Source organism: Heterodontus francisci, chromosome 41, assembly GCF_036365525.1.
Source record: "Heterodontus francisci isolate sHetFra1 chromosome 41, sHetFra1.hap1, whole genome shotgun sequence".
Classification (NCBI taxonomy): domain Eukaryota; kingdom Metazoa; phylum Chordata; class Chondrichthyes; order Heterodontiformes; family Heterodontidae; genus Heterodontus; species Heterodontus francisci.
This window is the reverse complement of record NC_090411.1, coordinates 28,292,465-28,318,427: the sequence shown is the minus strand read 5'-3', so window position 1 is coordinate 28,318,427 and position 25,963 is coordinate 28,292,465. Positions and strand designations below refer to the sequence as shown.

The 25,963-nt window shown below is 49.5% G+C and overlaps 1 protein-coding gene across 3 annotated transcripts in view; it reads right to left on the bottom strand.

The window, feature by feature from the left end:
- The window catches only part of LOC137353403 (proline-rich protein 12-like), a 66,831-nt gene extending 43,480 nt beyond the window's left edge, over window positions 1–23,351 (bottom strand). The window contains exon 1 of one of the 3 annotated variants that reach the window (XM_068019648.1): window positions 22,897–23,351. In XM_068019648.1, the coding sequence (XP_067875749.1) occupies window positions 22,897–22,991 (95 nt within the window). In that variant the 5' untranslated portion in view covers window positions 22,992–23,351. The remainder of the gene's footprint in view (window positions 1–22,896) is intronic. The other 2 variants (XM_068019647.1, XM_068019649.1) reach the window with 2 other exon arrangements.
- Window positions 23,352–25,963: the final 2,612 nt, after the last annotated feature.

The window sequence follows — 25,963 nt, the reverse complement described above, 5'->3', positions numbered from 1 at the left end:
GAGACGCCAAGGTTGCCGACGCCTATCACCCCTAATGACCTTGGTCCGGCAGTAGAAGATCTCCGACAACTCTTCCAATCTCTCCAAGACTAAATCTGAGCCGGGACTCAGTGTCCATCTTTAACCTGAAGAGCCTCGTTTTAAAAAGGCATAAGCATACCTTAACAGGAAAGAATTGTTTATCAAGAATCGAAGGGACATTATTTAATGCTGTTAAAGGTCATTTGCTTTAATTTCTCTCTGACATTTACGAGTGTTCGCAGTTACTCCTGAATTTCAGGTAATTTCAATCTCGTTTCTAGGACAGGCAAAAAAAACCCCAGTTTCCACATCCCAGAATAGGTTAAAAAAAAAGTGTCATTTTTGTTTTGAAAGTTTAATCTTGATGCTATCCGATCTTTAAATTTGCCTGCGCCTTTGTGAACTTTTGCCAGGAGAATCACAACTCTGATTTTTCTTTCATTGTTAGGTCGATGTTTTTCAGCAAAGGTTTTGAGCAGTGCTTGCCAGACAGAATTCAACTGTTGTTTTTATTAACATGAATATGTAATCCCATATCAGACACATGCAGGTTCTCTTCAGCTTACTAGCAAAACAAAATCTAGCCATCTTAGCAAGTGAGGCAAATTCAGTGTGTGATATTCATCCTTATATCATTTATATAAATGTAGTAAAGGTGAGCATTAAATAAAAGCGAATGCTAAATTCTTCAACAGCTATGAACTGAATTACGAGATAAACTAATAACTAGGATCCACACTGTTGAGTGTGGCTTGAAATTTGAATTTATCTTTTTCAGAACATTAAATCCCTTAAAATGCTGCTTTGTTTAGTAGAACCTAAAGTTTTAATTAAGCAAATTAATAACTCAATAAGGGAAACTGCGTTGCTGTCTAGTTCGCTGATTTGTCATTTTCTTGGCTGAGTATTTTTTTTTTTGAGGCGTTTTTCATGTTAATGTGATCCAACTTGAAAAGGTTGGGAGACGCAAATGAGCTCGGCTCTAGGTTTTCAAATTTCAGCCTGCTTGACTATCGAGTTTCTATGTGTTGACTCTAAGACCGTTGCCAATACACCTAAATCTCTCCAAATGGCAGCACCTTTTCCCTTTGAGTAGCCGAGTTTCAGAGGTGAGGGCCCTTGTTGGTTTCCCAGTATTTGCAATGGGTGTCCCCCCACGCGTCCCCCACCATCACACAGAAAGATGTCCAACCTGCAGCAAGATTCCTTGCAGGCCTCAAAATGTCAACCAGACTGGTCCTTTGCAGTGGAGGTCAAAGGGTAGCAGCCCAAAAGTGAACCAAAAGTTGTTGTTGTTGCGCACAGAGATTGGCTAACGCGGCACAGGCTAGAGATGCCAACCTTGGTCCTTCCCGCCATGGGGCTGAGCAACTGGGGAGGCGGCGCCAACAGGATGTGCCCTCAATGGGGGGGTCTGGGAGCTTCCTTTGCTGGTTTGGTGAATAAACTCTCAAAGAAGAACTCGCATTTACACGGAGTCTCCATCACACAGCTCTCGGGAACACCTTGAGATGCTCCGTGCACGCAAGCTTCTGTTGTCCCGTCGGCAAAACACGCAGCCAGTGAGAGAAGGGAGTGAGCGGCAGACCCGTCTTTGGTGGCGCGGACTGCAGGTAGAATGTTGGCCAAGGCCCTGGGAGACCTCAATACTCCGCTCTGAATATAGTCATGAGACCTTGAACAAAACCAACTAGACCTTATTTATTTTTCTTTAAATGTGTTGTCCGATGATCTATAGCTACGCGGCGTTGCAAGTGTGCTCAGCCACCTGCGATGGGCAGGGGTTGCCAACTGTCCAGGATTGCCCTGGAGTCACCAGGAATTATAGATCAATCTCTTGTACACTGCTACAAGAAACACCCGGGAGAAAAAATTCCTCGGCGGCAAAAATTGTGTTTTTTTTTAAAAAACACGTTTGTTTAGTCCATAAAAATATTAGAAGATGGGGAAATTGTGGATGTTTGACTAACAGGGAGTTCATGTGATGAAGCCTCCAGGAATACATCCAAGCAGAGCTGGCAACCCCATCATTTGGCCTTACTTTGACATTTAGACATCTAGGAAGAGTTCAGACCTGGCCTGAACGTACGCTATGTGCTGCCGCCAGACTTATATTTACTTAATTCATTCTCGGGATAATTGCATTGCTGACAGGGCCACGGTTTGTTGTCTCTCTCTCCACCCACCACCCCCCCCCCCCCCACCCAGTTACACTGAGGAGGGAAGGGCGCAGTGACGGTGTGAGCCGAGGACTCAATCCGCTGCTCACAGTTTTTGACACAACAGAGCGGCTCTCCAAGCCACTTCAGAGGGTCACGGAGAGTCAGCCACATCGGCGTGGGACTGGAGTCACGTGTAGGTCCAGAATGGGTGAGGTCAACAGGTTTCATTCGCTAAAGCAAATAGTGAACCAATTGGGTATTAAGGAAACCCTGATAGAGTCATAGTGACTGTGATTCTATCAGGGATCGAACGGGGGAGTGGGACTGATGGAGAGCCATCATGGACTCGATGGGCCAAATGGCCTCCTTCTCTGCTGCAAACGACTATGACTCGACTGATATTTCCAGAATCTTCTTTTCAAAATTCAAATTCTCGAACAGCCCTGATGGGATTTGAACTCAAGGTCCCTGGACTTTCAGTCCAGGCCTCTGGATTAATAGTCCGGTAACACAACCACGAGATTACCATGCAGTATTTCGCAGTCGAACACTGTTTAATTGTTGAAGAAAGCCGGTCGTTTCCTACTTGTTTCGCGACAATAACTTGGGCCTCTGCTCATGAACAGGAGCTGGGGATTTACGAGCAACCTCCAACGTACAGCAACATCCTCTCTAACCAACCTTGAGGCGTGCCTATGTAGAGTTATTTATGGCACTGAAGGGGGCCATTCAGCCCATCGAGTTCATGCTGGCTCTCCACAGAGCTATCTAGTCAGTCCCACTCCCCTGCTCGAACCTTGTAGCTCTGCAAGTTTATTTCCTTCAAGTGTCCATCCAATTTCTTTTCGAAATCATCGCTCGTCTCCACTTCCACCATCCTCGTGGACAGCGAGTTCCAGGTCATTACCACTTGCTGAGTAAAGAAGTTCTTCCTCATACTCTCCCTGCATCTCTTGCCCAAAACATTCAATCTGTGTCACTTAGTCCTTGTACCATTAGTTAATGGGAACAGTTTTTCCTTGTCTACCTTATCTAAGCCTGTCATAATCTTGTACACCTTTATCAAATCTCCCCTCAATCTCCTTTGTTCTAATGAGAACAAACTCAGTTTTCCCAGCCTAACCTTGCAAATAATACCCACAACCCCTAGAAGCATTCTGGTAAATCTCCTCTGCCCCCTCACGTCCTTCCTAAAGGATAGTGACCAGAACTGGACTCAATACTCCAGTTGGGACCTAACCAGAGCTTTATAAAAGGCTCCGCATAACTTCCCTGCTTTTGTACTCAATGCCTGTATTTATGGACCTCTTTCACCAGACAGTGCCTTGTCCAGTGGTTTAAAAAGAAATGGTCAGGTTAAAGCACAACTCCATTCTCACAGCCAAGCACTGGACCTGTGCTCCAGGCCCTCACGCCATCAGGGAGCAATGCCACAGGAGATCACCACGTTGAAAAATAAAATTACATGAAAGCCAACCAACTCGGATGTTGTGCCAAGATGCTTCTTCTGTGCAATGTTATTAATTTATCACCTCAAATTGCTGCCACCCTTGTATCTCCTCCCACCCACAGACTTGTAACCGCCAACACTTCACCCATGTCAAACTCCCTCATCAACTTGCACTGATATAGCACCTTTAAAATGTCACCAGGTCAGACAATATTTGACACGGAGCTACACAAGGAGGCATTAGGACAGGTGGTCAAAATCTTGGCCAAAGAGGCAGGTTTTATTGAGTGCCTTAAAGGAGGAGAGAGGTGGAGAGGTTTCGGAAGGGAATTCCAGAGCTTAGGGCCCAGGCAGCTGAAGACACGGCCGCCAATGGTGGAGCGATCAACATCGGGAATGCTCAAGGGGCTTATCCAGGCACAACCCAAATTCAGAATGAGAAATATATCATACGGCTCTGAAACATTAACCCTGTTTTTCTCTCCACAGATGCTGCCAGACCTGCTGAGGATTTCCAACATCATCTGCTTTTATTTTTAATTATGCTTTGGCTTTGTTGAAGGGGACATAGCACGAGCGTTTCACAACACCCACCGTTACACTTTGCTGAAATCTTAGCAGTAACATGACAAATGTTACATTCCAAATAAAGATTTTTTCTTTTTAAAAGTAAAGTAATTAATCCCCTGATCGTCTAGTTAGTAAAGACACTGTCCCGTATACTTCCACTGTACTGGCTCCAGTTGTGTCGAGTTAAATGATCTCGCTCGGGTGAGCAGTTGAGACACTACGATTGTCCGGAGCACTGCAGGGCTAATGGGTTCGAGGGTAGGAAAGGAACGGCCAATGCTCCAACACCTGATCACCATTTGGTGATTCGGGCTGTAATATCTGCTTTTAGTATTGGGCTTCATTGTGATGCTGCGGTGCCATAAACAGACACAGTGGCATAATGGTTATGTTCCTGGACTAATAATCCAGAGACACAAGTTCAAATCCCACCATGGCAGGTGGGGAAAATTAAACTCAATTAATTAAATAAATCTGGAATTAAAAACTAGCATCAGTAAGGGTGACCATAAAACTACAGGATCGTTGTGAAAGCCCAATGTACTTTAGGGAAGGAAATCCTCCATCCTCGCCCGGTCTGGCCTACATATAATTTCAGACTCACAGCAATGCGGTTGACTCTTAACTGGCTCACCACCACCTTCTCAAGGGCAAATAGGGATGGGCAATAAATGCTGGCCTTGCCAGCGATGCCCACATTCTGTGAAGGAATAAAATACAACTCTCACACTTGATGTGTGGCCATTTGACCAAGTTAACAAAGGGCTTCATTCAGAAGAGGACAAAGAAACGAGATCCGAAGAAGGGGACGATCTTATTTCAAACATAGCAGTTTCACTTTCAGGACCCAGGATCCAATCCAGCCTTAACCAACGGATTGAACTGGTCCTGCTTTCTGCTGTTACAGGGCAGACTCACTTCAGTTCAACAATGAATTGGAATCTCAAACAAAGCAGCTGCATTAATTGGAGTGAAACTGGTCATTTCAAACTCATTTCAGCAGGGTTTTTTTTTTGCCTGAAGCTGAAAGGGAGCTTCACTCTGCATTTAATCTGTGTTGTACCTGCCTGGGAGTGTTTGATGGGGACAGTGTAGAGAGAGCTACACTCTGTACCTTAGCCCTCTTTTCTTCGCTTGAGGGAACCTTTATACCCCAGGCCCCTTTTATATATATTTTAAAATAACTATTAAAAACAGATAAATAAAACAAAAACACAAATTAAAACAGCATTCTTGGCATCGATGATGCACTCCAGCCCCTGCGGTGCCCACCGGTCGCGGAAGGCCTCAAGAGATCTGGCGGACACCGCATCCTCCTTCTCCAGGGACACTCGGGCACGAACTTAACCTCGCAATCATGGCGGGCGGACCCCCCGACGGCCCGCAGCCTGGACCTTGGCCAGGCCCAGATCAACAAGACGATCCTCCTCCCGTCCCACCCCCTTCCGCACCGTGTACCCAAGGATCAGGAGCGGGGGGCTGAGTGCAGCCAACACTTGAGGCGCAGCCCCTTTAAATACTCAAACAGGGGCTGCAACCTCGCACACTCCATGTAAACATGGAACAAGGACTCGGCCAGGCCGCAGAAATTACAGGCAGCCTGGGAGTCCGTGAACCTACTTAAAAGTTGATGGCAAGGGACTGCCCTGTGCAGCACCCTCCACCCCAGGTCCCCGATGCAAAGGAAGAGGGCTTCCGCGTAGAGATACCTCCACCAAGGATTCCCCTTGCTGCCAGATGGCAACATGGACCACCAGGGCGACAGACGAGGGCGAGGAAGTGAAGTGTGTGCAGGAGCAGCCGCATAGGAAACCCCTCCGCGCCGTGTGGAATGGCACGGAGGGCATTTCCAAGAGGTGGCTCGGGTTGTGCGGGACTAGCTCCCGAGGAGGCTTTCGGGGCCTGGGTCTGATGAGCAGTTCTGGCCGAGCGGTGGTCACCTACAGTGAGGGGGCATCCAGTGAGTTTCGGCTACTCCTCCGCCTGTCGGTCCATCCACGGAGCCGGCCGCCCAGACAGCTGAGGTGCTCTCCTCTGCCGGTGGGGTAATGCCCTGACTGGAGGCGACCATGTTCCAGAATCTGAATAGATCCCAGTAAAAGACAGGCAACTCTCTCAGAGAGGCGTGGCTAATGTTCTCCGCCAGGAGTTGTGTCTCATCTTGAAGTGCCCTGGTGGAAAAAATACGTCACCGGTGCACACCATCTGGGAGGACGCGCGACGTACAGGTACCTCTGCAGGGTCCGAAGGCGGAAAGTTGCAGCCTGGGTGCGGACGCACACTAGCGACTGGCCGCCCTCCTCGACTGGGGGACTTGGGACCGCGGCAGAGACCCAGTGTTTCCTCTTGCCCCAGAAAAAAGTGACTAGCTTCTTCTGGATCTTGGTGGCAAATGCAGGGGGCGGGGCCAAAGTGACCAACTGGGGCCACAGCATCGAGGCCACCAGTTGGTTTATGACAAGCGGTCGGTCCCTGTAGAAAAGTACTTGGAGCAGTCCTGTCCAGCACCCCAGCCGAGTGGTGACTTTTGCCTCCAACTCCTGCCTGCTTGCCAGCCAGGCTTCCTCAGCGGGGCTAAGATGGACTCCCAGATAGAGAAGGTGCGTGGTGCTCCACACAAAAGGCGTTAACTCCTCCAGTAGGGAGTCCACCCACCACTGACCCACCAGAAGTCCGGAACATTTCTCCCAATTGATCCTTGCGGAGGACGCAGCAGAAAACGTCTGCTGGCAGTCGTGCATCCTCCGCAAGTCAACGGGATCTGTGTCCGCAAGGAGCACGTCATTGGCGTAAGCCGAGAGGACGACCCCCATGGCCAGCCCGCGCAGAGCCAACCCGTCAACCTCCTGCGAAGCAGGCACAGGAACGGCCCGAGTCCGAATGCGCGCAAAGTCCCAAAAAGGTATTCGTGATCCACCCTGTCGAACGCCTTCTCCTGATCAAGGGAGAGAAAGGAGACTGACAGACCAGTCCTCCGGGAAAGATGGATCAGGTCCCGGACCAGGTGAATATCATCCTGGATGGACCGGCCCGGGACCATGTAGGACTGGTCAGGGTGGATCACGTGGGCCAGCACAGAGCCCAGGTGGGTAGACATAGCCCAGGCAAAGATCTTATAATCCGTGCTGAGAGAGACCGGACGCCAGTTTTTAAGTGGAGATCTACCCTCTTCGGCAGCAGGGTGATGACCGCCCTGCGCCATAAGAGGGGCATCTCCCCAGTCGCCATGCTTTCCCCAAGGACCCGTGCGTATTCGTCTCCCAGAATGTTCCAGAACACCCTGAGGAACTCCACAGTCAGCCCGTCCAGCCCCAGGGATTTGCCCTTCGAGAGCTGGTGAAGGGCGCCGGTCAGCACCACCGTGACCGGAGCCTCCAATCCTTCAGCGCCCTCCGGACTGACCTTCAGCAGGTCCTCCCACAAAACTCTGAGCGCGCCCTCGCTGGACAGTTCCCGAGAGAACAATGCACTGTAATAGGTACAGACCAGGAGGCCCATTCCCTCTGGATCCATGACGGAGGATCCGTCATCAGCCAGCAGCTCAACGAGCTGCTTATGGACCACCCACCCTTTATCCAGCGAGTCGAAGGGTGAGGCGTGGTCCAAATCTTCCAGGATCTGGATCCACGACCTCACTTACGCGCCTCGGGACCCTACGAGCAGCAGGTCCCTCAGAGCGCCCTTCTTCTCTTTGTACACTTGCCACAGGGCCGGGTCCGCGATGACATGACCAAGGCGGGACTTCAAGTCAAGCACCTCCCTCTCTAGCCACCCGCTCTCGGCTTCCCGTCTCTTGGTGGCATCTCTATCACGTACTCCTTACAGAAGACACGGATGGGAGTATTGTCCACACCCCACCATAGCCTCAAGGAGGGGACGCCCCCCTGCTTCCATCTCCAGTCGGTCCAGAATCGATGGAACGAGTCCCGGAATCGTCCTCCAGCAGTCAGTTGTTAAAGTGCCAGTACGCGGACCCTGCTCGGGTGTGGAGCGGAGTGAACTCCACCCACACCAGGTGGTGTCCGAGCACGACACCAGCTGCATGGAGGCTGCCGAGACACAGGCGACGTATGCCTGCGAAATGTAGAGGCGGTCGATATGGGACCCTCCTCCTCCAGACCTCCACGTGAAGGCACTGGAGTCGGGATAGAGATTCTACCAAACGTCCAAGTTGAGGGAGCTGATCAATTCCCTCAACTTCTCCACTGACACTTGGTCACGCTGGGGACTGGAGCAATCCCTCACCTCGAGGGTACAGTTAAAATCACCCCCGGGGATGATGCACTCGTCGCTATCGTTAGAGCTCGAGAGAGAGCAGACACTTCTTCAAAGAAGCACGCTTGCAACACGCCGGGCCTGGGCACATACACGCTCACAAAGTGGAGCGGCACGCTACCCAATCGAATGGTGAGGTGGAGCAAGTGGCCTGGCACAAGCTCCTTGACCCCCAAGACCTCCGGTTGAAAAGTCGGGGCCAACAAAATAGCCACCCACTAGAAATAGGGGTGAGGTGACTCATGTAGACCCCACCCTGCCATTCCAGAAGCCAGATGGCTTCGTCTCCTGGAATGGTGTGGGTTTCCTGCAGAAAGCTCACCGCATACCTCCCTTCCCGGAGGACTGAGAGATTGTGAAATCTGTGGAGAGACCCCCTGCTGCCCTTGATGTTGAGGCTAGCTATGGTTATCTTCATGTCAAAAGTACCTTGATCCCATCACCATCACCTCACTGTGAGGAGTGAGCGGAAGTGCACCTCACCTTCCACTCCCCCAGCAACCCATTGAGGAACGCTCAAACAGGCGTCTCTTAATCAGTTTCACGCCCGTGCCCTTCCCTCCCTACTTGAGGGCGGCACGGATGGACTGGATGTCCAGCACCAGATTCGACCACCGGCCATGGGCCAGCTGAACCCTATTGCAGCAACCCCTGAATGCTGCGAGGAAGTCCCGGAGTTCCGCAGTGGGGATGAGAGGAAACTCAGTGGGAGGCACGAGGGAGTCCACCGCCTCACTGACGATGGATTTAAGGTCGTCCTCTGTGCCCCACATCGAGTCCCCCTCCTCCTTCAGGTCGTCACCGCCAGCGGCAGACACACCCATCATGCACCGTGGGCCGGACGTCCCGGCCACACAAGCTGGTGCCACCTCCATCACAATCCCACCCCCAGGATCGATGGCGGAGGAGTCCTCTCTGGGTTCATGTATTTGGCTGGAGCCTATAGGCGCCAGAGGTTCAGGAACCCCCTCCACCTCCGTCCCCAAGCCAGCGAGCGGCCCAGGGGAGATGGAAGTTCCCAACTCTGGAAATTCAGCCGGAGCAGAGACCCAAGGTGGAGAGAGGAGGCCATCTCCTGCTCCGCCAGCGCCCGCAGACCCAGCAGACAGGGAATTATGCAAATTAGTCTCAGGGTCAGCAGCACTAGGCCGCTGGGAGGGTTGACCCTCACAGCTCTCGCCCCCACCCAGGACACCCGACCCATCGGCCAAATGAGAGGCTTCTCCCGTGGGATCCACAGGCTCCCCCACCACAGGCGAGCCCTCTCCATCCTCATTCAGAGTTGCCAAATTTACAAGGGATTTCCCCACTCCATCCTGAGGAACAGAGGGCTGCCGCTTAGGGCTCGAGGCCCCGATGGTGTCAGTGGTGGGGGAAGCCTGAGAACCCGTGCCAGGAGATGGACCCCGCAACCCCTGGCCCTCTTCAGAGAAGGGGCGCTTCCTCTTCTTATTCTGGGAGGGGCGCAGAGTCTCAGAGACCTCCATCTCAATAGAGGCCCCTGCTTCTGTCCCCGCAACCCCCTGCCCAGATTCCTTGGGCCCATGCTCAGGTGCAGGGCAGGTGGGCTCCCCTGACTTGGGCCTAGGGCTAAACTCAGGCTCAGGTTGTCCTGTTAAGTCCAGGGGGTGCATCTTTGGGTGCTTTGCGCCGCGCCTTCCTTCCACCCGGACACATCTCCCCTTCCCCACCGGAAAACTACGGCCTCCGGAACCGCCCGAGCAGCAGTTGTTGCTGGAGTAGGGGGAGGTGCAGTGGCACCACCCTGGGCCACCGAGCTGAAGTTGGCGGCATGGAGGCTGGGGCAGCGCTTATGAACATGCCCCACCCCCTTGCAGGCATGGCACCGTGCCCCACCCGAGGTCCAGAAGATGTGATAGGCCGCCCCCCAGAACTCCACATTGAAGTGACCCTCCAAGACCTCCTCCCGCGCCAGCTGCATAAAGAGCTGGTGGCGGAAGGAGTACACAGCTGGAAGCTGTTCTCCCGAAGACCAAGCGGGACTAGGGTGATCCCCAACTTTACCTCCCCAAGATGGTGCAGATGGGGGAGGAGGAGCTCACTGGGAATGAAGGGCGGGATGTTTGATAGTATAATCCAGCGCGCAGTGGCTCTCAGAGGGTCCACTAGCAGGAAGGTCCCCCCCCACCCCCCCTCCACACACACCGAGCCCCTGACTCAGGGCCAGGGACATCACCCGCTCGGTCTTCAGGAAGAACACAGCTGTCCTGTACATCTTCAAGGTTGCAACAATGGTCGAGGAGGGCTCGACAACCTCGGCCACTGCCTTTACACAGGCCTCAATGGACATGTTGGGGTGGGCATAGATCTTCACCCCATGGCTGGATGTTATTAATTTAAAAGGTGACGGGACCACATGGGCAGCCACAGAGGCTGCAAAGGTAGTAGAGGGCCTCGCCACCGGTGATGAAGGGCTTGCCATGGGTCCAAGAGCTAAACCCACCCCAAATTGTAGGCTTGCAAATCGAACAAAATGAAAGGTTCGCACGAGATACTGAAAAAAAACGAACAAGCAATAGGTTAGGGAAGAGGCTGAGGGTATAGAGGAGAGGGAAAGACAAGCTGTAAGGGATGACTAGCCTTCCGGAGGTGGTGTACAGCACTCTTGGTCTTCTGGTGGGGGAGGCGTCTTCACCTGAGTCAGCTAAAGCTGCCCAGGCACTAGCTATCCCCTTCTGTCTCTTTAGCTGGGCAGCTTCAGCTGACCCAGGGTGGGCAGTCGGGGTGGGGAGGGAGCTTCCGGTGTGCTTATTGCAGCAGCACAGATCCCGACAGAATTGGCAGCCCCACCCCTTCTTGTTCCAGCCACTGGTTCCGCCCCCAACAGTCCAAAGCTAAGCAAACTTCTGGTGTCCAGCACCCACCTCCAAAAAAAAGCCTCGTTTCCAAAATAAAGTCTCTTTCTTCACTGCAAAGGTGATTGTTGTTCAAGCTTTCCCTCTGTTTAGTTGTAACTGCTCTCTCCACCTCTGCAACTTCCAACTGCCACCAGCACTGTCAGCTGAGGCTCATTGCTGCAATCAGCAGTCAGCATCTCCAATCAAGCAACAGCCAACCCAGTGCTGGGTTGAGTGTGCTGGGAGTGTTTGATGGGGACAGTGTAGAGGGAGCTTTACTCCGTATCTGTAGTGAAACTGAAATATTGGAACAGAGCCACACAGTTACAGACTTCCCTCTTGCAGTTGTCGCCCGACTGTGAGTATCCCATTCGAGGCCTGAAGCCAGTTGATGCACCCGAGTGCCACCGTACCCAAGAGTAGCACCCCATCTTTGGAGCCTCAGTCCATAAGATTCAGACTTCTGTGCATGGAGAGAGCCACAAAGGGGGGGGGGGGGGGGGGGGGAGTGTCAACTTATGTACGGCATGGTTGATTTCCTTTCGAAGCTTTTTGTTCAAAAGCAGAGTCGGTAAAGCAAACCTTATACCATGCAGAATGTAACAGAAAAAGGCCATTCGGCCCAGCTGGTTAATGCCTCTGCTTATGATGCACACCAGCTTCCTATGTCTCACCCTAGCAGCACAACCTTCTATTTGTTTCTCCGTCATGAGATCATTGAGCTTCCCCTTAAATCCATTACACTGGAACAATAAAGCGGCCTTTTTCAGATTCACATAAGAAAATAAACGATTAAGATATCGTTCGAAATATGAATCTAAACAATTTCGGCTTGTTCGACTTTGCACATAGTCACCACCCTCTGGCATTAACCGACAAAGTCGCTCTCATCCTTTAAAAGGGTGAAGGGAGCGTTTCCATTTAGAGGCCAAGCTCCCAGGACACAACCATCATAATCCTGCCCATGTCCGAACTTGCAACAAGTCCCGTTCCCTGTGCCCCGCTCCATCACCTTAGCAAGTCAGAGGAATTTCCCAGAGTTTTATCCAGAATTGCCGATAGGCTTATCCCGTCTGGCTTTCACCTCTTCCGGAGGAATGTGTACTTACAGGGGGGGGGGGGGAAGTGAATGGTGTCATCTATAACTAGATGGGGTGGACTTGATAAACCATGATGTTTGGATAGGTCCTGACTCAGTCCTGCTCCCTCGTTTTTTATTCCAGCTTTCCTTTTCCATCCACGGAATTTATAAATCCTTAAAAAAAACCTGTAATTATTTCTTTACTTATGTTTATATGTGGGCAGGTGATTGGACGATTTAATGGATCCATGTCTAGGTGGGCCAAATAGCCCCTCTCATCTACAATTATCTTTGCGCTTCAGATTAATTGCAAACTTGGAGTCTTTGACTCGGAGCCGAGTTTCAGATCCCGGGTCCTCGCCATCACAAAGATAATTTACTTCCATCTCCACAATACTCCCCGTCTCTGTTCCCGCCTTGGCCCATCTGCTGCTGAAACCCCCATTCCCCTGCTTCTGTTACCTCCAGATTTGACTATTCCAATGTTCTCCCTGCTTCCACTTCCCACTAACTTAAACTCATCCAAAACTCTGCTGCAACATCCTATCTGGCACCACATCTCAGTCCCGGTGCTCGCACAATGACGTGTGCGCCCACTCTGCCAATACCTCGAATTTAAAATTCTCAAACTAAATCCCTCCTCGCCCCTCCCTATCTCTGGAATGTCCTCCAGCCCTGCAACCCTCTGGGATCTCTGCACTCCTCCAATTCAGGCCTCTTGCACGTCCCCCACTTTCATTCTCCCCCCCCCCCCCCCCAGTGACGGTGCCTACAGCCATCTCGGCTCTAAGTTTTGGAATTCCTTCTCTAAACCTCCCCATCAACCTCTTTCCTCCTTTAAGATGCGCCATAAAACCAACGTCTCTGACTGAGTGTTTGGTCACCCATCACCCTTAATGTCTCCATCTTTGCCTCAGTGAAGCGAGGGACGGGACCGGAGTAGGACTGGAACAAAGAAATATTCCACGCATCCCACGAAACGTCAATCCTGGCTACGCTGGAGGGGGACAGTTTTGGCCTCTGTTCAAGGAACAAGTGGAGGGTTCTTGAATTGACGGAGGGTTTCTCTCTCTCCGCAGACGCCAGCTAACCAGCTGAGTATTTCCAGCATTTTCTGTTTTTAGACCAGAAAGTCCCTAGTTTATGCTCTGTTATCTGATCCCAGCTGAGCTTTTCGTTAGATTTCCAGTGAATATTATAGGGTATTTTCGTGGGGATTTTATTCTATTTTGCTCGGAAATTATATCCAATGCTTTTTTTTGGTGTCTGTGTGTGTCTGTGTGTGTCTGTGTGTGTCTGTGTGTGTGTGTGTGTGTCTGTGTCTGTGTGTGTGTCTGTGTCTGTGTCTGTGTCTGTGTCTGTGTCTGTGTCTGTGTCTGTGTCTGTGTCTGTGTCTGTGTCTGTGTCTGTGTCTGTGTGTTGCATATTTTTTCTGTTGGGGATGGGAGAGGGGAATGTGGGTCAGTCCAGACCAAGTGGGTATAACCTTAAAAGTAAAGCCATTCAAGGGTAATGCCAGGAAGCATTTCTTCACATAAAGGGGAGTGGAAATTTGGAACTCTCCCCCTCTAAAAGCTGTTGAGGCTGGGGGTCAACTGAAAATTGCAGAACTGAGATTGATAGATTTGTGTTAGGCAATTTCCTCCCACAGCCAAAGACTTGCAGATTGATAGGTAAATTGGCCATTATAAATTGACCCTAGTATAGGTAGGTGGTCAGGGAATTGTGGGGATGTGTTAAGAATATGGGACTAATGTAGGATTAGTATAAATGGGTGGTTGATGGTCGGCACAGACTCGGTGGGCTGAAGGGGTACAGAGCGATATGGAACAAAGACAGGTAAATGGAGTTCATACAAATCAGCCGTGATCTAACTGAATGGTGGAACAGGCTCGATGGGCTGAATGGCCTCCTCCTGCTCCTATAACCGGCCCCAGCGTTCCAGGAGCTGGTTTCCAGTGAACATTAGAGGACAAGTATTGGGAGGTTTTTTTTTCGCATCTCATGGGAGGGGGGAGGTTTTACTCTGGGACCGTGTTGGAGCGTTTTCGTAATGTCGGAAGTAGCATGCTTGGTTCAGGACCTCTTGAGTGCCGAGGAGGGAGGTTGGAGGAAGTGCAGAGAGGTACATCCTGACACTCCAATCCACATGCAGCCCCTGTCCATCTTTGGAGATTATTTAAAATCCCGTCCCACCCCGCCCCAGTTTTCTCACCTCTTGCTAGAGTACAACTCAGCATGAACACCTTACGCAAGTGTCATGTTCGTCATGTGACCCCCTGACAGCGGGAGAAGGCTAATCAACTGTGGAAGCCATCACAGTCCAGTCCAACCCTACTGTCACCCGGCAACCACTCTTGTCACTAGACCAGAGCTTAAAGGGTTAAGTTAACCGGACCCATTCCATAAAGTTGGCTCACACCTTGAGTTTGGACAGCTCAGGGGCGATAAATGAGAAAAGGATCTGACAGGCTGGATAGAGAGAAACCATTTCCTCTGAGGGGGAAATTCAGAAATGGGCATAAGCCTAAAATTAGAACTAGGCCATTCAGGGGCAAAATCAGGAAACACAAAAAGAGTAGTGAAAACCTGGAACATTCTCCCACAAAAGACTGTGGATGCCGGGGTCAATTGGAGTCTTTGGACTGAGAGCGACAGATTTTTGTTGGGTGAAGTTATCAAGGGATTATGGAGCAAATGCGGGAAAATGGAACTGAGGTACAGATCAGCCATAATCTGACTGAATGGTGGATTAGACTCGAGGGGCTGAATGGCTTCTTCTTGTCCCTACGATTAGAAGCAGGACGTCCAGCCGATTCTATACCTCGTTCCAGGTGACAGCACGTAACCGAGCACAAGCTGGGGGACTTGCTGCTCTGTATCATTCCAGTGTTTAACTGCATGCTGCTACTATCCACTAAATCATGGGATAATCAGATGGGGGCGCAGGGAAAGAGGGAGAGGGATCATGGGGAAGTAGGGAGAGAGGATGCTTGGGGGGGGGGGGCCAGTGTAGTCGCCATAAGAAAAAAATCAGCTCGGGTTCCCACTCTTGGTCACTATTCAATGACACGCATTTATATGGCTGGATCTCAGGCATGACTGCGAAGCTCCCTGTGGTCGAATAGCCAGCCTGCACTTATTGTATTAGCGAGCAGACAAAGAACGGCCGTTTGGAGTGAGGTAGCAGGCATACAGCCTGTGAAACTGGCCAACTCAAACGAGGGAGGGCTAAAGACCGATTTTTTTTGTTAAACGATGAGCTTCAGAGCAGGAAGCAGCTTCACACCTTGTTGTTGCTCCCGCCCCTTATCCACAGGTGTGACCTCCGACCTGTGGAAAACTGCACCACGGGTGATGCTGTTCAAAGCAGCACAGCCAGCAGCTAAAATAAAGCAAAGAGTAATAAAAAAACAGCAAAAAGGGAGCTGGGACTCTCGGCCTCAGTCTCGTCTGAAGGGACATCAATCTGCGACAGAACAGCGGTAATATATGCAGGCAGGAGCGTCGTGTTTATGTTGCCGGACTAGTAATCCAGCTCAAATCTCACTACAGCTGTGAGTATTTGAATTCAGTTTTTAAATAGCTGGCATCAGTTAAAGTGACCACAAAGCTGCCAGGATTGTCATGTAAAAACCCCAACTGGGTCACTGATGTCCTTTAGTGAACAAAGCCTGCCCCCACCCCCGACCCGTTCTGGGACTATACGTGACTCCAGTCCCATGTCAATGTGGCTGACTCTTAGCCATCCTCTTAAGTGGCCCAAGCAGGCCACTTCAGTTGTAACAAACCTTTCAAGAAGAGAGAGTCCAGTGCCACTTTCACGAGGGAAACAGAGTATGGGCACTGAATGCCAGCCACACCCACATCCCCAGAATGTTTAAAAGTGTTTCAAAGACGTGCCCGTCAACTTGGACAAGTATTCATGGACAATGTTTTCTGGCTTCTCTCCCACCCCTCTCACGTGCCCCCCCACTGCCACCAATGCTTCCCTCTCTTATAAATGTCGAGCTATGCTCAACAAAGAGTTCCCCATTCACTCTCCCACCCACCGCAGTCGCTGTGTTCAAACTCACAGGGCGGGAGCTCCGTGGGGACTGCGTTGGTTTTTAACGTTGCGGACCCACTTCAGTGCTCAGTGCATTGGCAGAAGAGGCCGGATTGCAATCGGGAGGTTGGCACGGGTGATCTGGGATCACCTCAGAGAGATTGTGACACTGCCAGGGATCCTGGCAGCGATGGGGGAGGGGCAGAAATCCCTCGACCAGACACTTGGCAATCCATGTGGAATTTTACTAAAGAAGCTTTGATTGGGTGGGGGAGGGGAGAGACATAAACAGTACTCAGTCGCCCCCATTCTGATGAAACAGAGTTACCTGTTCAGTCAGTAGGGGCAACAAGGGGTATGGGGCAAGACAAGTAATTGGTGTCAAAGTAAAGATCAGCCATGATCTAACTGAATGGTGGAACAGACTCAAGGGGCTACAGCATTGTTTAGCTGTAAATAGAATCTCACAGCACAGAAGCAGGAGGCTATTCAGCCCATCATGCTGGTCGCAGCACTTTGAAAGAGCTATCCAATCAGGCCCACTTCTTTGCTCTTTCCCCATGGCTCTGCAAAATTCTTCACTTTTCAAATCGATATCCAATTCCCTTTTTGAAAGTTATTATTGAACCTGCTTCCACTGCACATTACATGTCTGCTAACGACAAGTCTAACGCATTTGCAACCATCTTCAGCCAGAAGTGCCGAGTGGATGATCCCTCTCGGCTTCCTTCCGAGGTGCCCACCATTACAGATACCAGTCTTCAGCCTATTCGATTCACTCCATGTGATATCAAGAAATGGCTGAAGGCACTGAATACAGCAAAGGCTACAGGTCCCAGCAACATTGCAGTTGTAGTGTAATCCAGAAATAGCCGCATCCCCGGCCAAGCTGTTCCAGTACAGCTACAGCACTGGCATCTACCCGACAATGTGGAAAACTGCCCAGGTATGTTCTGTCCACAAAAGACAGACAAATCCAATCCAGTCAACTACCGCTCCATCGGTCTACTCTCGATCAGCAAAGTGATGGAAGGTGTCATTAACAGTGCTATCGAGCACCTCTTAACAGCAATAACCCGCTCACTGATGCTCAGATTGGGTTCCGCCAGGGCTACTCGACTCCAGACCTCATTACACCATTGGTACAGGTGAGGTGAGCGTCACTATCAACAAACTGAAGTGGACCAGCAACATAAATGCTGTGGCTACAAAAGCAGGTCAGAGGCTGGAAATTCTGCGGTGAGTAACTCACCTCCTGATTCCCCAAAGCCTGTCCACCATCTACAAGGAACAAGTCAGGAGTGTGATGGAATACTCTCCACTTGCCTGGATGGTTGCAGGTCCAACAACACTCAAGAAGCTCAACACCATCCAAAACAAAAGCAGCCTGCTTGATCAGCACCCCATCCACCACCGACCCACAGTGGCAGCAGTGTGTACCAAATGCACTGCAGCAACGCACCAAAGCTCCTTCGACAGCACCTTCCAAACCCACAACCTCCACCGCCTAGAAGGAAAGGGGCAGCAGATGCATGGGAACACCACCACCTGCAAGTTCCCCTCCAAGCCACACACCATCTTGTCTTGGAACTATATCGCCGTTCCTTCGCTGTCGTTGGTCAAAATCCTGGAACTCCCTTTCTAACAGCACTGTGGGTGTACCTACCCCACATGGACTGCAGCAGTTCAAGAAGGCAGCTCACCACCACCTTCTCGAGGGCAATAAATGATGGCCTTGCCAGTGATGCCCATATCCCATGAAAGAATAGAAAAAAAAATCAAGACAGCATTTGACCAAGTATGGCATCAAGGATCCCTAGTAAACCTGAAGTCAATGGGGACAAAGGGGAAAACTATCCGCTGGTTGGAGTCATACCTAGCACAAAGGAAGATGGCTGTGGAGACCAATCTCCAGAGTCCCAGGACATCACAGCAGGAGTTCCTCAGGGTAGTGTCCTAGCTCCAACCATTTCAGCTGCTGCATCAATGACCTTCCCTTCATCATAAGGTCAGAAGTGGGGGTGTACACTGATGGTTGCACAATGTTCAGCACCATTCACAATTCCTCAACTAACAAAACAGTCCATGCCTGCATGCAGCAAGACCTTAACAATGTCCAGGCTTGGGATAATAAGTGACAAGCTACACAATTCATGCCACACAAATGCCAGACAATGACCATCGCCAACAAGAGAAAGTCTAACCACCTACCCTTGACAATCAATCGCATTACCGTCGCTGAATTCCTCACCAGCAACGTCCCGGAGGTCACCATTGACCAAAAACTCAACCAGACCAGCTACAATAAATGCAATGGATATAAGAGCTGAGAGGCTGGGAATTCTATGGCGACTGACCCACTTCCTGGCACACCGAAGCCTCTTCACCACCTACAAGGCACAAGTCAGGAGTGTGACAGAATACTCTCCACTTGGCTGGAGGCTGCCTTGATGTCAAGGGTAGTCACTCTCACCACACCTGGACCTAAGCTGTAATGAGGTCCGGAGCCAAGACGTCCTGAGAGAGCCCTAACTGAGCATCGACGAGCAGGTTATTGCTGAGTGAGTGCCGCTTGATAGCACCGTTGATGACACCCTCCATCACTTTGCTGATGATTGACAGTTGACAGATGGCGCAGCAATCGGCCAATTGGCTTTGCCCTGCTTTTTACTTTGTGGGCAAATTTCCACTTTGTTGGGTAGATGCCAGTGTTGCAGCTGTACTGGAACAGCTTTGCTGGCGGCACAACTGGTTCTGCAGCACGGGTCTTCAGCATTGCAGCTGGGAGGCTGTTGAGACCTTGAGCTCGACACCAGCCAGGACAAAGCAGCCCTCTGAATTTGCATCCCATTCACCTCCTAAACAGTCACTCCCTCCACCACCGCTGCACCGTGGCTGCAGTGTATACCAGAAGCACTGCAGGTGCTCAGCAAGGCTCCTCCGACAGCACCTTCCAAACCCACAACCTCCACCACCATAAAGAACAAGAGTAACAGGTGCATGAGAACATGACCACCCTGACTTGGGTGTAGATCACTGTTCCTTCATTGTCAAAATCAACAGAGTTCCCTACCCAACAGCTCATTCATCACCACACAGACTGCAGTGGTTCAAGACTGCGATTCACTACCACCTTCTCAAGGACAAGTAGGGCTGGGCAGTAAATGCCAGCGATGCCCACATCCCAAGAACGAGACTTAAAAAAAAGCATTCCAGATCACAATTCACGGAATAAAAAAAAATTCTCATTTCCCCTCTCATTCTTTTGCCATAAATAACAAGCACATTGAGTCGCCCTGGGCAAACTGAACACTAAGTATATTATGGATAGTTATTGCAGCACTTTCTTACACCACCCTGGTTTGGACAGAGAATGTTCAAAACTCTAAACTTGAGTTAAGGTGATTTTTTTATTTAATATTGCCTGTTCATGCTTTTCCTGTCTAGGGAGAGAAAACTTCCAAGTCGCATCATTTAGACTATTTTTAATGATATTTATCGGAGTCAGGAAGGTGTTGAATTCGAGGGGAACTTGTAGGTGGTGGTGCTCTCATGTTACCTGCTGCCCTCATCCTTCTAGGTGTTGGAGGTTAAGTTTGGGAGGTGCTGTTGAAGAAGCCAGTAGCACTACAACATCCTGGGGAATCACCATTGACCAGAAACTGAACTGGATCAGCAACATAAATGCTGTGGCTACAACAGCAGGTCAGCAGTTAGGAATTTGGCAGCAAGTAACTTACCTCATGTCTCCCCAAAGCCTGTCCACCATCTACAAGGCACAAGTCAGGAGTGTGATAGGATACTCTCCACTTGCCTGGATGGGTGCAGCTCCAACACTCAAGAAGCTCAACACCATCCAGGACAAAGTAGCCCACTTGATTGGCACCCCATCTGCCACCTTCAACCATTCACTTTCTCCACCACCTACGCACTGTGGCAGCAATGTGTACCATCTACAAAATGCAATGCACCAAGGCTCCTTCGACAGCACTTTCCAAACCCGCAACCTCTACCAACTAGAAGGACAAGGGCAGCTGATGCATGGGAACACCACCACCTGCAAGTTCTCCTCCAAGTCACACACCATCCTGACTTGGAACTATATCTCTGCTCCTTCATTGTCGCTGGGTCAAAATCCTGGAACTCCCTTCCTAACAGCACTGTGGGTGTACCTGCCCAACATGGACTGCAGCGGTTCAAGGTGGCAGCTCACCACCACCTTCTCAAGGGCAATTAGGGATGGGCAATAAATGCTGGCCTAGCCAGCGATGCCCACATCCCACAAACGAATAAAAAAAACACTGAACTGCAGTGCAAGACACGACGCCTCAGTTGCTGAACAACCACAAACTCAGCCGGCCAGTGCCTTATTTTGCACTCAATCCAACTGTATCTTTGTCGACCATATTTTGATTTTGGGTTGATGTTTTCCTGAATGCAGGGCTTTTACACCGTAGACTTCAGTTGGATCTCAAAAACGTATAATGCCTTAATTAAGCTGGTGTCGATGAACTCCAATTAAAAGGAGCTGAACCACACATTCAACTTCAGGTCTTAAAATCTCTCAGCACAGTAGCAGTCCATTCGGCCCGTCGTACCTACCCCAGCTCTCCGAAAGAGCTATCCAATCAGTCCCACTCCCCCTGTTCTTTCCCTCTAGCCCTGCAATTTTCTCCCCTTCAAGTATTTCTCCAGTTCCCTTTTGAAAGTTACTACTGAACCCGCTTCCACCGCCCTTTCAGGCAGCGCGTTCCAGATCACAACAACTCGCTGTGTAAAAATATCTCAGTTCTCAATTTCATCTAAATGTATCGGGCATCATAAGAGCTTTAAAGAGAAATTGACAGAAAAACTAGCTCAGGAACTCGGCCCATTTCTTCCATGTAGCCTGCCCTTCATTGTCCATTAAGATAGTTTTATACAGCAAAATTATGGCCAGTTTCAATTCCAACCTCATGCCCCTGGCCTCCAGTCTTCTCAACCCTGCCATCAGCAACCATAGGGCGGTGACTCAAAGAGTGGACGGCTGCGGAGGTGAGAACACCCGCTAAAGGCAGGGTCTCACTGGGATACAGTTCTATCAGCCTTCTGGCACCTCAGTGTTCACACCTGAGCCCAGACAGTGACTGTTTGCAGCCTATTTGACTACATGATCATATCCCATCCCCTCACCTGACACCATCGTGGGGTATTTTCCAACAGGGATGACAAATGTGAAGCTCACCCCTTGTCCCACATTCCTCATCTCCCCCCCCCCCCCCCCCCCCCCATAGCCCAGTGCTACTGCAATCAAAGCACAGCATGCCAACCACTACCCCGACTGAAGTTATCGTGCTCAGCACAGACCTAGGATCTGATCTGCGTGGGCTTTTTAAATACCACGGCTTGCCCCACCACTTGAAATTGACCAGGTCTGGAAGGAAACCTACAAAAAAAAAGAGGTGGGCTCTTCCTCTGCAACCACCCACCCAAAACACAAGGGGAAGAGGTCCATAAACAAACTCAGATTAAAATTTAAAATAACCTAACACTGCATTTTTCTTACATTCCTTGTTCTGAACTGCCCATTCTCTCACCATCAGATTAACAGCAGCAAAGCTACAACGTTTAATCTTATAACTCCACTCACCCGTCCCCCCCCCCCCCCTCCTCCTCCTCTCCCCACTCCCCTTTCTAAAATGTTAACGGCACGCCACTACATTTCCAAGTGCAGCATTTTGAACCTAATTGGGAGGCAGGCGAGGAAAGAGAGGGGGTTGGACTTCCCAGGCCAGGCACACAGATTGCAACAGGGCCTAGCAATGGATGAGCAGAAACGTCTGCATTTGCTTTTTTAAAAAAAAACACGAGAGGATGGATGTGCTTGAAAAAAAATTTGTTGCAATTTAAACACACACGCAAAATCTTGGAAAGAAAGGTTGTAGTGTTGAAGAGAGGGGGGATGTGAAGAGGGAAAGGCTAAGACAGCAGCCTGGGCCCGAAGCTCTCTTATCAATAACATCCCATTCTTTTCCCATTTCATTTCGCGTCTATTTCCCTCCTGCCTTTGATCAGTTTCCAGCCGCTCACAGACGCTACATTGTATCGAGCATTTGTTGCCATTCTCTTCATTTACCCCCCCCCTTTTTTTTTATTAATTCCTTCTTCCATTATTAATATTTTTGGATACATTAAAAGCCCTTTATTCGATTCTTTGTGTGTGGGTTACGTTTTTATTTTTCAAAGAAACCCTTTTGCATCGTTTGTTAACTTTGCATTCGCTAAATTGTAGCCAATATCTGCAACCAACGAGTTGAAATGGACTCGCAAGAGAAACTGCCACCCCCCACTCCCCTTTAGATCCGAGATACACCGGCTTTTGGGGAGGAGGAGGAGGGGGGGGGGGGGGTGAAATAAAGGGGTGGAAATTAAACGAAGGCTTTTTTTTTTACCTGGCTTTCACTCCTGACGGTGATCTGTCGTAGGTCCATCCTTGTCCCGTACCCAAAGGATCTCCAAAACCAGAAGCAGCGTAATTCCTCTCCATTAAATTCACTTCGAGTTGTTTTTTTTCTCTCTCTCTTTTTAAATTGTTGAAACCCGGGTTTTTTTTTGTAAGCCTTCGAGACGCTCCTGGATTGGACTTTCCCCCAGATCTGATTGATTTAATCTGATGCTAGGTTATTTTGGTGAGAGTGATATCTTTTTTTCTGTTGCTTTTAGTTTAAAAGAGAAATAAAATGCAATGTGTGTATAGGTTTTTTGGAAAAAAATTCTTGCAAGGAGGACTTACGGTTCGGCCATCTTTCAGGCTCTCTCTCTCTCTCTCTCTCTGCCTGTCTATGATCTCAATACCCAGAATACATTTCAGAGAGAAAGAGGGAGGGGAGAGGGCTCAGCTATCTGAGTTATCCCACCAGTAAAAGGGGACAGACCGGCACACACACATGCAAAAAATATCCAGCCAGTACCACGCAACACACGCAGAACAGAATAGAGAAGGGGAAAAAAACACAACAGCCTACAATCCCTGCATTCAAGAGTTGAAAACAGCAACGAAACGAGACTTGTGGATGAAAGAGAAAATGCAATTCAAATCAGAAGGGAAAGAAAAGGGATTTGATATCAAAGCCAGAGATTTTTTTTTTTAAATGCAAAAGAAAATCACCCATTATATTGCTAACCAGGAAATATTTCCAGGCGTCACATTTCAGAGATGGTGCAAGAGAAATAGATTCCAACGTTTCGAGTGAAGGTCTGGACTGGTGCAAAGTGGGTGCGACACAGGTGTTCCACTACATTCAAACCCAGACTGAACGCATGGAGGTATCTGGGGTGGGAAGGATCCTCTGCGACAGGATCTCTTCCACGGTCATATCCGTACTTGGGTGGCCTTGGAGGGGGAGCACGCATTGCCCGCTGGTATCCTCACAACCCGGAGTCTGTCAAGGAAGGCCTCTGTGAAAGGAGCTTAGCATATTCTATTGAGGAAGAAGATACTGCCCTAATCATAGTGAAAGAGGAGGTAGTTGAGACACGGGATGGGCTAAAAATTGGCACAGCGAACATATTAGATAGTCTGGCTGTACGTAAAGTTGATAAGTCATCAGGACCGGGTGAGATGCATCCAAGGATAGTGAGGGAAGTAAGGGTGGAAATTGCAGAGGCACTGGCCATAATCTTCCAATCCTCCTTAGATACAGGGGTGGTGCCGGAGGACTGGAGAATTGCAAACGTTACACCCTTGTTCAAAAAAAAAGGGTTAAGGATAAGCCCAGCGACGGTAGACCAGTCAGTTTAACCTCAGTGGTGGGGGAAGCTTTTAGAGACAATAATTCAGGACAAAATTAACAGTCACTTGAACGAATGCAGGTTAATTAAGGAAAACTAGTGCAGATTTGTTGAGGGCAAATCGTGTTTAACTAACTTGCTTGAGTTTTTTGATGAGGTAACGGAGGGTCAATGCCATTTATGTGGTGTACATGAACTTCTAAAAAGCATTTGATAAAGTGCCAAATAACAGGCTTGTGAGCAAAGTTAGAGCTCATGGAATAAAATGAATGGTAGCAGCATGGATACAAAATTGGCTGAGTGATAGGAAACAGTGAGTAGTGGTGAACAATTGTTTTTTTGGAAGGAAGATTTATAGTGGGGCTCCCCAGGGGTCGGTGATAGGACCCCTGCCTTTCCTGATATATATTAATGACCTAGACGAGAGTGTACAGGGCACAATTTCAAAATTTGCAGATGACTCAAAACTTGGAAGTATTGTGAACTGTGAGGAAGATAGTGATCAACTTCAAGAGGACATAGACAGACTGGTGGAATTGGCGGACAAGTGGCAGATGAAATTTAATGCAGAGAAATGTGAAGTGATTAATTTTGGTAGGAAGAACAAGGAGAGGCAATATAAAGGGTACAATTCTAAATAGGGTGAAGGAGCAGAGGGACCTGGGGGTATATGTGCACAAATCATTGAAGGTGACAGGGCAGGTTAGTAAAGCATACAGGATCTTGGGCTTTATAAATAGGGATCGAGTACAAGAGCAAAAAAGTTATGATAAACCTGTATAAAACTCTGGTTCGGCCTCAACTGGAGTATTGTGTCCACTTCTGGGCACCACAACTTTAGGAAGGATGTGAAGGCATTAGAGTGGGTGCAGAAAGGATTCACGAGAATGGTTCCAGGGATGAGGGACTTCAGTTATATAGATAGATTGGAGAAGCTGGGGCTGTTCTCTTTAGAGAAGGTTGAGAGGAGATTTGATAGAGGGGTTCAAAATCATGTGGGGTCTGGACAGAGTAGAAAGGGAGAACCTGTTCCCATTGGTGGAAGGGTCGAGAACCAGAGGACGCAGATTTAAGGTGATTGGCAAAAGAAGCAAAAACCTTTTTTATCCACTGAGTGGTTTGGATCTGGAATGCACTGCCTGAGAGTGTGGTGGAGGCAGCTTCAACGTGACTTTCAAAAGAGAACTGGACAATTACCTAAAGAGAAAAAATTTGCAGGGCTGCGGGAAGGCGGCAGGGGAGTGGGACTAGGTGAGTTGAACTTGGAGAGAGCCAGCACAGACACAATGGGCCGAACAGCCTCCTTCTGTGCTGTAACCATTCTATGATTCGATGTTCGACCTTCCTCCTCATTTGGCGCTTGCTAACTGGTAATCTCAGAGACCACACTGAGGCAAATGGTTAAAAAATGTCAAACTGGCACAGATGGGGTGTCACTGTTCTCAGCTTGCATCTCAGCTGCATTTATAGGGGCAACATAAAGAGAGTTTTACTCTGTATCTAACCCGTGCTGTATTGGTTCTGGACGTGTTTGATGGGACAGTGTGGAGGGAGCTTTACTCTGTATCTAACCCGTGCTGTACCTGTCCTGGGACTGTTTGACAGGACAGTGTGGAGGGAGCTTTACTCTGTATCTAAAGTGGTTGGAGAGACGAAATAGGCTGGAAAGATGAAAAGATTCATGAGAATGGTTCCAGGGACGAGTGACTTTAGTTATATGGATAGGTT